Source organism: Delphinapterus leucas, chromosome 2, assembly GCF_059928025.1.
Source record: "Delphinapterus leucas isolate spDelLeu-1000000601 "Yukka" chromosome 2, BTC_Dleu_Yukka2, whole genome shotgun sequence".
NCBI classification, from domain to species: Eukaryota; Metazoa; Chordata; class Mammalia; order Artiodactyla; family Monodontidae; genus Delphinapterus; species Delphinapterus leucas.
In genome coordinates this window covers 45,022,153-45,034,770 of record NC_143130.1, presented here as the reverse complement: position 1 = coordinate 45,034,770, position 12,618 = coordinate 45,022,153, and the positions used below count along the sequence as shown (strand labels likewise).

Genomic DNA, 12,618 nt, shown 5'->3' with positions numbered 1-12,618 from the left:
TTTAAAGCTATTTTCTTTTGTATACATTGATATGGTACACACCTCTGTCCAAATAAGTGAATTGGTTCTTTACTTGACAGCAGGCAAAAGATTGCTATTTTGACTCATTGTTTATTTTTGTATTCCTCTTTTCAAGCTTATGAGATTAAATATTCTAATCTAAGCATAAATGGGGTTCTGACTGTTACCCCACAGTGTTTTTTAAGTCGCCTTCCTTTTCACAAAGGCGTCAGCTGTGACTCAGTGATCCAGAACTCTCTCAATATGAGTGCTCTTCTTTGCACTTCTGTCATAGTTTACCTATTCTTCGTTCTTTCTAGAGTGGTGATTTTCACACCATTTCCCCTTTATCTTAGTAACAGACTGCCTTATACTGTAAACAATATTTTATATATAAATAGACTTTAGCTACTGACTAGGGCCCTTGTGGTTCTGCCTGTCTGCCCTCTCACAGAGGCCCTTGAGGCAAACACTACTTTCTATGGAAAACTTCAAATATAACTGTTCGAGAACACCTAGGAAAAGTAGTTTGAATATTTCTATATAATAGATTATGTATACAACTGTACATAATTGTATATGTATACAAATTATTATGTGTACAAGGGCCCAGCATTCTTTGAGGAAATCAACCTTTGTGAATTTCCTAGGGTCCAGACATGCCCATCATGGGTGAACTTAGAATACAGGTGTCCTAAACAAGTAGGTCAGTGCATCTGGATCTCTGTGAAACTCCTAGAATGGATCTTTCTACACTAGGTGTCAGTTTGGCCTACTGTTTTGCCTGCCTAAAATTGTGCATAGCTGAATTCACGTATTGATTGTCCAGTGTGCCAGAGGACTGAAAAAGAGGTGTGATCTCTGCTGTTAGGGAACTTGGATATCCATTCAGTCATAAAAATTCCTTGGTTTGCATCACATATACGGGTTTCTTTTCAAACACGTATTTAATGCAAAGAAGTTTATAAATGGGTGCTTAGATTTTAAAATTTCAGATAAAATAATTAATGAATAATTGATCTTTAGACTCTATCATCAGATCACAAAAACCCATTAGTAAAACACTAATAAGTGATACAAGAAAACTTAGCCAAGCTTTGACATTAGAACATGGGCATTCTGGCGTGCTCTGTTCTCAGATAGATATTATTGTATAAAACCATTCAGCAGCCTCTGTCCACCTCTTATTCCTTTTCCCATTTTCATGTGAGTATATAAGTTGGCTGTGACTTGTAGCTAAAATTAATACATGACGATGGTTACAAAGAATTATATGTAGAGCGTTGTAATTTTAAAAACTCAACTTCTGTAATCTTTTTAAAAACTCTTATTTTTTCTATTTAGTATAACAGAAGAGAACTTTAATTTCCTGCCACAAAGCCCCTCCAAGAAAGACTTTGAAGGGAAGAGTGGAACAAAAGTCAGTCGTACGTTCAGCTACATCAAGAATAAAATGTCCAGCAGTAAGAAGAGCAGGGTAAGTACTCTCGTGGGCGCTTCTGTGTGGCCACCTCAGCAGGCCCTCAGTAGGCTCCAGGCACAACCTGCACACACCAGGAAACTAATTAAATGATGGGGACAGGTGGAAATAAGTTCAGAGATGCTGGCTCAAATAGCCTAATATTTGAAGAAGACTAACAGCAAGGAAAATAACAATAAGAGGTGATACCACCAATTGAGTTTTTACTATAGGGTAAGAACTTTCCATATAGAATCTCATTTAATCCTTTCTACAACCGTGTATGGTAGATATTATCTCCCTTTTCTAGGAGTAAGGTACCTTATCTGGGAAAAACAAGGAAATAAAAATTACCTGTAATAATCCCACGTAGAGATAACTATTCTTCTAATATTTTTTTCATGTATTTTTAGAAAGAAAGGGGTAAAGAAAAGGCATTAACTTTCTTATACCAATTCCTGGAGCTAAACCAAAAGATTCCATTTCAAATTAGTGGGGAAAAACTTTCTGCCTCACACTCCCCTACACTCTATTCACCCACCAAACTCCAGCAAAGTAAGAAGAAAAAAAAAAAGGGAAATCAGTTACGGAGTTCTTGCACAGGAATCACTATATATGTGTGTGTGTGTTAGACACATATACACAGGTACGTACATACTTAGAAGTATGGGAATAAACAAGCACTGGACGCCAAGGGTATCGTTGTAAAAGTGCATGCACCACGCCACCCACACCCCCGCCACCAGCGCAAACGCAGACAAGCTTCTTAGGTAAGTGGGCTGGTAGAAATAGAGCCAATGTACTTTACTGAGTTTTGTAAATAAGATCTCTTTCTTTTAGCAGATACTAGATTTGGTCATCACTCAGATAAATTTTTCCACAAAACCTGCCACCAGAATTGTGTTTTCTCTTCATTTCTCCTGCCCAAATGCAGAATGGACAGAAAGTGGGCAAAATGGAAAAGATGCAAAGAGTCTAGCAAATCGTGAACTATTATTTTACAAATAAATAGTGTAAAATGTAGAAATGATACTTAATCTTGGAATAATAAATTCAGAATTTTCTAGGGGAAAAAAGAGTCTTGCAAATCGTTTCTAGAATAGTCACATATTTAAGCGTTAACTTCATGCTTAGCCTTGTGTTTTTTTGGGGTTTTTTTTGTTTTTTTTGTTTTTTTTTTTCCGGTACGCGGGCCTCTCACTGTTGTGGCCTCTCCCATTGCGGAGCACAGGCTCTGGACACGCAGGCTCAGCGGCCATGGCTCATGGGCCCAGCCGCTCCGCGGCATGTGGGATCTTCCCGGACCGGGGCACGAACCCGCGTCCCCTGCATCGGCAGCCGGACTCTCAACCACTGCGCCACCAGGGAAGCCCAGCCTTGTTTTATAATTCAAAAAAATTAAGGTTAAAGAGGGCAGAATGCTTATCATTATTCTACATATGGCAGCAAGGCTTAAAATAGAACCATATCTATCTTACTTATCACTGCTCGCTTGGACACTGGTTGGCATCAACAAAAGAAAATCTCCTTGAAAGTTCAGTATAATTTGGCCAAATATTATTGAGTGGCTTCTGTAATCAGCATTCTGCTGGGTACTAACAAGCACCCGGAAGGACCAAAGCCACATAGTCTTTACCTTGAAAATTTTTATGATCTGTTTGGATGATTTCAAATGTTTCTGTTGTTTTTTATCTTGTTTTTAAAATGTGGACTCTTTTCTTCAAACTAACTTTTTAATTGGAAGACCAGTATAAAGTGGAGATCCCCCTTTCCATCCACCGCCTAGTACCACTGACTTAAGGGCAGAGCAGTGAATACACCACTGATCGCATTGACGAGGTAATACAAACAGACAAGAATGAAATGATGTAAGACTGAATTTAGAAACTGGGACCTGACCTTTAAAAAAGTCTCGCACCAGCCTCCTTATTTTACAGACTGAAGCGCAGAGAAGTATGCTTCAGGTAACAGACTAGATCATACCTTGTGATCTGACTTCTAGCAGGTAGAACTCTTCATTTCATGTTCACTCTTCAACAAGAGTGAACTGTTACTGCACAGTATCTTTTTCCTTTAACTTTTTTCATAACCTCAAAGGACTGGAGTTTGCTAGTAGGGGGATGAAGAGAAGGGGCAGGAGAAAAGAAGGCAATTTGTGTACAAGTGCAGCCTGTCGTCAGTGGCAAGACGGCATCAGTTGACCTGTCACCTCCCATCTTCTCCTTTGTCAAAGTGACAGCACTCTTTTGCAGTGAGGCTGCTTCCTCTTTCAGGCCCTTGGCTTCAAGGTTTGATCTCTGGGGGCTTGCTATCTCTAGTGGTGGAAATTCACAAAAAGTTACAAACCTGTAACCCTGGATTGCAATTCTTTTCACATTATCAGGGGTTTAGGTGCCCCAGTAGCCAAATATATTAAGAAGCTTAAGAGTCATCTTTGATCATTGTTACTAGCTCACTTTAAATAAGGTTGTTTTATCCCCCCATAGGACAGCTCAGCTTTTGTCAACGTACCAAAGATAGTAAGAAATAGGGGAAATGGTGAAGTAATATATTTTATGTTAAAATTAAATACCTTGTCTTTATTTGCCATTGTACCCACAGGAGAGCTTTACCATTCAGAAGTATTTTATTCTCTAAAGGATAACACAAAAATAAGTGAATAATTTCTTGTTTTGATGATGCTAGCTCTACTCTTTAACTGTTGAATAATGTTAGTTCTCCATAATGCTTAAAAAATTGAAGATGCTACTATAAATGTTAGCACTGGTTTTTATGTTAATTAGCATAAGCACTCTATCGTATATATAATATACTATGTATAACATAGTATACACTATATATATTATACATATATTCTCATACCGGTAGCCAGTATATGAGAAATTTGGGGGAAATTGAGTACTCATCCTTTATATGTCCTTTTAAGAATTCTCATTAACTGGCATGAGTTATTAGGTAAATATTTGAATCTTTTTTTGAAAGAGGGAGAACCTAAACAGGAAGTATAACAGGAAGACTGGCAGTTTCTGCTTTTGTCTTTTAGTATCTTTAAGAGGTAGTACTGTTTCCTGCTAAGTAAGTTTACTTGCTGCAGAGTATTTAAACACTAATATGCATAATGTCCACATTCACAGAGGGCGTGGGGTGACCCTCTTTAAACCATCCTGTCACACTGGTTTTCTTTTTTCTAAGCTTTCCTCTTTGCAAACAACAGGGAGACAGGGATGTTTGAGACAGATTCTTAATCTGACTTGAAGCAGGCATTTTCGGATGTAAGGATCAGACTCCTGCACAGCTGTTAATGTACTCCATGACTTCGTAACAAGACATTCAGCTTCAACTCCCAGTTCCTGTGGTGTGTCTAAAAAAGAACTAAACCCCTCCGCCTTTCAAAGGTGCCGACTAGGGTAGGGTTGTGTTTGCAGAGGCTTAAATCAGCATTAGATACCATTATCTCTCTCGTTCCTTCTTTGATTAAAGACCTGCAGTGTGACAGTTGCGTAATCACAGCATGCTCCACAGTTTTCCAGAAAGTTCTCTGATTTTTTTTTTATTATAATTACTTGTCTCAAGTGGTAGGTTTAGAAAAACGAAAATATCACTTTCCCTCATAGTATCCTAGTATAGTTGTTACCTGCAGTTTTCTCTTTAAATATTGTTAGTTTCTATTTCCCCAGCAGACAGGTTTAAAAAGCATTTTGGCAGGTGTTAAGGAAAAGTCAAACTTCAGGAAACTACCAATCACCGCCTTACCCACAGGCACAACTTCACTAAAAAAAGTTTTCTTTGTAAATGTATTGCTTTTTATAAAATGAGCACATCTAATTAAACAGATGTGTTCCTTAACTTCTGGTGTTAAAAAATCGGCCTCAGTCTCGCCAGAGTTCCCATCTTGCAACTTAAGTACTGTCCACACACACTGTGTTAGGGGGAATTTGTTCTCGTTCGTGTCCTGTGTTCTTTGTAACTAGGGTGGTTGGCTGTACTGGCAGCGTGCAAATAGTTAAGCTTGTCTTAAGGAAACAAACAGCCCCAGCCCTCCCTCCTTCCCTTTCTCAACCAGTCCGTGGCTTCCTCTTACCGTTTCTCTAATGGTTGCTCTGATGGCAGCTCGAAGCTGCTGGGCTGTGCCCCGCCGGCATGAGCCCCTCCTTCCGTGAGAACACATTTCCTGGCATGGGGATCGAATCATGTCGGTAAAATGGGGTCGGTTTCATGAAGCACCCCTTATAACAGTGAGATTCATAGGACCAAAACATGGGGAGGTAAGCGCCTGACTTCTTTAAAGCACTAACCTAATAAATACAGAAAGAGACAGTGGAGTTTATTGTTTTTTGTTGTTTTTATCCCTGGAGGAGCTAGTTTGGATTGTTGCAAAGGATGAGGAAATAATTTATTATCTATTCAGATTCGAAGAGCATTGCAAGGCTTGAGAGAGTTGCCATAGAAGGTTTTGTTTTTCTTTTTTTTTTTTTAAAGGTAGAAATGAGGTTTTTTTTCTTTAAATTTATTTATTTTTTGGCTACGTTGGGTCTTTGTTGCTGCACGCGGGCTTTCTCTAGTTGCGGCAAACGGGGACTATTCATTCCGGTGCGCGGGCTTCTCATTGCGGTGGCTTCTCTTGTTGCGGAGCACGGGCTCTAGGTGCGTGGGCTTCACTAGTTGCAGCACGTGGGCTCAGTAGTTGTGGCTCATGGGCTCTAGAGCGCAGGCTCAGTAGTTGTGGCGCACGGGCTTTGTTGCTCCATGGCATGTGGGATCTTCCCAGACCAAGGCTCGAACCCGTGTCCTCTGCATTGGCAGGTGGATTCTTAACCACTGCGCCACCAGGGAAGTCCCCATAGAAGATTTTCTTAACTCTTACAGCATGCTTTTTTTTAAGCTTTCTTGAGCAAAATGTCAGGTGCTTTTCAGTTTAACATTTTATGTATGAAGAAGCCTTTAGCAAAATTTAGTTAAAAGAAAGAAATTATTAGAAAAACTCAATTTTTATTATTTTCATTAGTTTTGCATACTTTAGCAGTTACGAATTTTCACTCAGAGCAGTTTCCTGTTTTGTAAAGTGAAGTCGTTTGTTTTTCTCCCTTCCTCTCCATTATTTTTTATGGTTCTAAAGTGTAGCAATTTGGCTCATAGAGTTTTATGATATTCATTCTGTTAACAAAGGAGTTTACATGAATCATAGACTTAGCAAATATTCACCATTTCAGTATAGCAGATGGGTTCTGAATAGGAAGTCAGAAGACCTGGGTTCTGATTTTAACTGCAGATCATTTGCTGTGTGACCTTCTGTGAGTCAACAGACCTCTCCAGCCCTTTGCAGTAGAGCGTAGTGAATGAGAGCTGAGCTTTAGAGTTGGCAGATCTGGAACTTAATTCCAGCTTGGGCAGTTACTGGTGTGTGGCCTCCAGTACAGTATGAGACATCTCTAAGCCTCAGTCTCCTCAAATGTGAAATGGAGATCATAGCTGGTACTTAGTTCATTGGGTTGTACCCAATGTATGAGAAAATTCATGTCAATTGTATACTACAGTGCTTGGCACACAGTAACTGTTCAAACTTTTAGCTGCTGTTTATTATCTTGCTCTTTTCAGTTAGAACATGGGAAGCATAATGCCCACCCTACTCACCTCAGAAGTATTGAATCAGATGAAATAATGTATGTAGAAGGCATTGATTTAAAATGTAAGGCATTTGGTAGTTGTCAGGATCACTGACTTTGGGGTACCTATTTTCCAGGAATTTTTTTAGATTACAACAGTAGTATTGTATGCCCTGGAAAATGGGTACCCCAGGGCTAGTGGTGATGACAACTAATAAATGCATTCTACCTACCTCTGTGAATTGTAGTTCATGGTCCAGTTAGTTTGAAAGAGAATTATTCATTTGGTATTGGTTAACCAGCCGAGCGTGTGCCTAACCATGTTTGTGAAGGACCTCTTGTGGAGAGCATATAGTTAGACCCCACAGCCCTCGTCTCTTGACAGTAGTGTGTACCTGAAATGTCCCTGGCAGCTTTGGGTATTTTATTAAGGATCTAGCACTCATTAGTATTTCTTTAAATTTTTAGGGTTTAAATCCCTCCTCCCCCAATTTGAAAATTGGGCCAAAGTTAATATCTATGAACCTTGAAATTCTAATTAGTAAGAATAGAAAATGTATATGTGGGGGGATAGTTAATATTTCTGGCTAGAGTAAGGGAGGAAACATCAGAGATGTGCCCTCACGTGGGGACATGTGATGGCTGGGAGGCAGTCAGAGGGGACCCTCGAGCCATTTTTGATGCTGCCCAATCATCTTTCCTCTCCCTCAGGCTGGTCCCAGAACTGTCACCGTCCTTTCTTCTGCTTCCTGCCTGCAGCTGGCCCTGAGCTCATTGCCGGCTTCCCCCATGGGCCGAGCTGTGGCTCACTGAGGAGGATTCACGGCCACTGCAGACTCCTCCTCCAGCACCAGAAGCCTCTTTCTCTCTGGTGCTGGTCATTGGGCAATGAATGTGTCTGTTGGCATAAATAACCAGTGAATAAGCCACTGACAGAACTGTTTAGCCTTCCCAGTCCTCTTAAGGTTTTGCTAACGTAGCTCAAGTGCCCACAGGTTAATAAAAAAAAATTTTGTCCAGGACAGTGTTCCAAATTTTCATCCAAAACATTCACCAGCCACTGTTGACCACATGCCAGCTGGGTACCCTTCCAGAAGGGAAGGCCTTCCAGTGTTAACTGAAGGCCTTCAGTTAACTGTCGATTGTTTTCTTTGGCAGGAAAAGGAAAAGGAGAAAGATAAAATTAAGGAGAAGGAGAAAGATGCCAGAGAGAAGGAGAAGGACAAGAAGACTCTGAACGGGCACACTTTCAGTTCCATCCCTATTGTGGGTCCCATCAGCTGTAGCCAGTGCACGAAGCCGTTCACCAACAAAGACGCCTATACTTGTGCAAGTAAGAGACGTGCTTCTTCCTGTGTGATGGAACGCTCTTGGCTCAGAAAAACTCATTTCTAGTTTCCTGTCCTTCCCACCCCTAATCTGTTCCTCGTTTATGTGGAGAAGTAGCCCTTTTTCTATCTCTCTTTAAATAGCATTGAAGAAATTAATTCTAGGTATATAACATACAGCCTATAATTTTTTCAGACAGCCCAATTTTAAATATCCTGTCCTTTTGTCCCTAAGCCACTACCTTATTCCAGAAGTCCATGTCAGCATGAAAACAGTCTCATAACCTCAAACCCTCAAGCTACCCAGCAGTCCCTTGTCAGGTCGTATATGCTCACATTTTGCTCTAGTACTTTGGTGTATGCTTCAGCCATTGACCAGCGTCAAGTCATGGAAACTGCCAAGGGAGAGGGAGAGTACCTTCGCGTGCAGAGACGTTCCGTATTGACCTCTTGCTGACCTGCTTACTACCACCTTAAAGCCAAGTCTGTTAACTGAACATGGTTCCTGGTTTTGACGATATGCTCTGAGACAGAGGATGGCTAACTTTTTCTGTCTGGATAGCAGACTTCTTAGACTTCATGGGCAATACAGTCTCTGCCACACTACTGAATTCCGCTGCTGTAGTGCAAAAGCAGCCATAGATAATACATAAACCAATGAGTATGGCTGTGTTCCAGTAAAACTTCATTTATGGGCAGTGAAATTTGAATTTCATGTAATTTTCATGTGTCATGCAATATTAGTCTTTTCTATTTTTTCAACCATTTAAAAATGTAAAAACCCTTTGTAGTTCATGGGCCATACAAAAATAGGTTACAGGCCAGATTTGGCCCACAGGCTGTTAATTTGCAGATCCTTGCTCTGAGGCACTACATCTCAAAATTTTGTGGTTGCACACAGATAGAAAGTAATAATATTCTTAGTGCACACCAAGGAAAATCAAGGAGGCTGCTTGTGGTCAGAAGTGGCCAGTGTAAAGGTCCACTCTTCCAGAGGCTGAGGTGATTTGGATCTTGTCATACCTGTAACCAATTCAGACCAAATAGTGACTAACTCAGACTCCAAGAAGCACTTCTCAGACCATGATGTCATGACATTGTCTTGATTTCAGTCACTTATGTGAAGTATCCCAAGTGATCTGTTACTAAAAATAGTTAACTTACTGAAATTTGAAATGTTTAAAACTTTATTTGAGCAGAGTCTAAGTTACTGCAATAATAATTTCCACTCACTTGCTTCCTTGATATTTAGAGAAAGAGTGGAGTGACAGCTGGCACACAGCCTGTCTTATCCACGCTGCAGCTGTTGTGACTTTTTAAACGACTGGCGTTAACACTCATGTGCTTGTAAAATGCCTCTTATGGATATATTATACCCCAATATTGTCTACAGCCATATTTGTTTTACTGTCCTATTTTTTTTTTTTTTAAAGAAAACTTCCGGGGAGCTCTCATCTCTTTTTTCATCCTCGTGTGCAGATATCACACACATTTATGTCCTCCTTCATGTGTGACTTACTGGGACGATGATAACGACTCCAGCATAGTAACACATTTTATGTGACCTCGAGACTGTCACTGTTCAATATCCCCCCAGCATGTTACTCTGGAGCCCAGGTTCTAATAGGACTCATTCTTAGGACACCAGTCACCAGTTCAGTTTCTTAGCCACTGGACACAGACAGCTTCTCAATACTAGAATAACTTGGTTGTCTAGGGCAGTAGTCACCAAGCACTTTTTAGTATGTTTATCTATCATTAAAACATACTTAGTCTACTCACACGGGGTATGTGTGTGTGTGTGTGTAATGTGTGTGTAAAAAATTACGTACATGTCCTATACTATGATTACAAGGAGCTCATTCTAGGAATGAGAAGTCAGGTTTGCCATTTTCTTGTTTGCTGGTTAGTTATTAGTCTTCTTAATATTGTCCTAGATGCACAGTTTCTTTGCAGGAATTTGTCTCTTTTTCATTTTATTTTAGTTGAAACTAAATATAATTTATAAGTTTACTTTATTGAGCACCTGTAAATTCCCATTCATCACAAGATGCTGAAAGTAAATGAACGAGGAAGCTGTTACACATCCCTGACCTACCTTCCGAGGGCCTCTTCTTCCTTCCAGAATCCTCTAGGATCAAACATAACAGGAAGCTGCCTAACACTGAGGCTGAGTGAGCCACCCATTTATCAGTCTATATATTAACTCCATTTCTCTTTTAAGTCAATATAAGTGAGAGCTGTAAAAATTTCCTCCTCTATTTCAAAGAATCATTTTGTGCATCCCTCCTGCCAAGTGCCTGATCTCCATTTTGGGAGTACTGGTCTCAGAGAAGAATAGGGGAAGGTCATATTTCTTGACTGGCAGCATGAAATTAATATTCAAGGAACTTCATCAGTACAGCACACTGAACACCTGCTTTCTGCTATAAAACGTAATTTTTAAATATGTATTTTCAATAAAATATATTTTTTAGAAAACTAATGCGTAACTGAGCATGCAGAAAAGAAAATCCCTGAGCAGTATAGATTCTGTTCTTTCCATTAGGGACTTTTAATAACTCTCAACATCTTCTCTTGCCTCTGCATTTGCTAATGCTTCTTCATAGCAGTTTGCTTCCTTACATGGTATCTGGGTTTTTTTGTTTTGTAAGTTCAGCTTCAGCTTTATAAGACATTTTTCCCTCCCGTGGGAACCTCTAGATTCCCTGTTTTGTCACAGTGACCCTGTGATGCAGCAGTTCTGCATTTGTTTCGGCTGGATCCCTCAGGGTTTCATCATTCCTAGATTGGGATTCCATTAAACCTCTAGAGAAGATTTCTTAACTCAGGGTTCCAGGAGATATGGATGGTGTAAATTTGGACCCTGGATTCATATGTGATACAGAATTCTCACTCAGGGTCCTGGGGAGGGCAGGTTTCCTTGCTGCTTCTGCAGGGCCAGTAGGTGGACTTTCTCCAGGCCCTTCAGCATGGCTGTTACAGTCTTTAGTTTAAAGCTGTTGGCTTTATTTAGGGGTCTCAGTCCCAGCTCCCACTATGTGCCCTGAGACCACACATCCTCTCCCCAGTTGAGGGTGATGCTCTCTACTGCTCAGAGTACTACACAACCAAGGGGTGGGTTTGAAAAATAACTGAATAAAACTTCAAGAATGAAAGTAGTTCTTGAAGAATCCTCATGGAGATTTTCACATACTTCAGTGTTCTGTGTCCTCAGTGGATTGTTCTGATTTATATTTATTTTATATATATATGTATATATATATATATAAGAGAAAATGGCTTCCACTCTGTCCTCTGCTTCAGTAGGGGGAGAGCTGGGTGAATATTCTAGAAGATCTTGATGACTTCAGACTGGATTTATTTTTTACATTTAACTACCAGTAAGTATGCATTTGAGTTTCTTATCTTCAGTTACCTGAACTCTGCAAGGCACTGTGGTTCATTCAAAAGCAGTTCGTCAACAGATATTCATTGAGCAGCCGAATGTGCCAGGCACCTTTCTCTTGCTCTTTTTCTTAAAACTGAATATATTTGACATGTAACATTGTGTAAACTTAAAGAATGCAGAGCATTAATTTGATGCATTTATATATTGTAATCTGATTGCCATTGTAGCCGTATTTAGCACCTCTATCACATCACATGATGATCCTTTCTTCTTAGTGGTTGGAATATGTAATTAGAGGCACCTTTCTCAAGTTGCTTATTACACAGTCGCTTATAAGAAGAGTTCTCGGGACTTCCCTGGTGGTGCAGTGGTTAAGAATCTGCCTGCCAATGCAGGGGACACGGGTTCAAGCCCTGGTCCGGGAAGATCCCACATGCCGCAGAGCAGCTGAGCCCGTGTGCCACAACTACTGAGCCTGTGCTCTAGAGCCCGTGAGCAACAACTACTGAAGCCTGCGTGCCTAGGGCCCATGCTCTGCAACAAGAGAAGCCACCGCAGTGAGAAGCCCGCACACCACAATGAAGAGTAGCCCGTTCGCCGCAACTAGAGAAAGCCCCGCACGCAGCAAAGACCCAGCGCAGCCAAAAAATAAATAAAGAAATAAAGAAGGAAGAGTTCTCAAGGTATAATCCTTGGTACTTAGTCATTGCAGCATTATTCATACTGTGGAAAATTTTAAAGGAACTAAATGTCCAACAGTAAAATATAATTTATTCATCAGGTGGAATATTAGGCCAATAGTAAAAATAGAATAGATCAAAGGTCGGCAAGCTTTTT

General features: G+C 40.3%; 1 protein-coding gene across 17 annotated transcripts in view; it reads left to right on the top strand.

Moving 5' to 3' along the window:
• Positions 1-12,618, top strand: part of AKAP13 (A-kinase anchoring protein 13) — a 342,746-nt gene that overhangs the window by 283,878 nt on the left and 46,250 nt on the right. For all 17 annotated transcript variants that reach the window (XM_089906833.1, XM_030764022.2, XM_030764018.2 and 14 more), the window contains 2 exons: positions 1,345-1,477; positions 8,221-8,395. In XM_089906833.1, the coding sequence (XP_089762959.1) occupies positions 1,345-1,477; positions 8,221-8,395 (308 nt within the window). The remainder of the gene's footprint in view (positions 1-1,344; positions 1,478-8,220; positions 8,396-12,618) is intronic.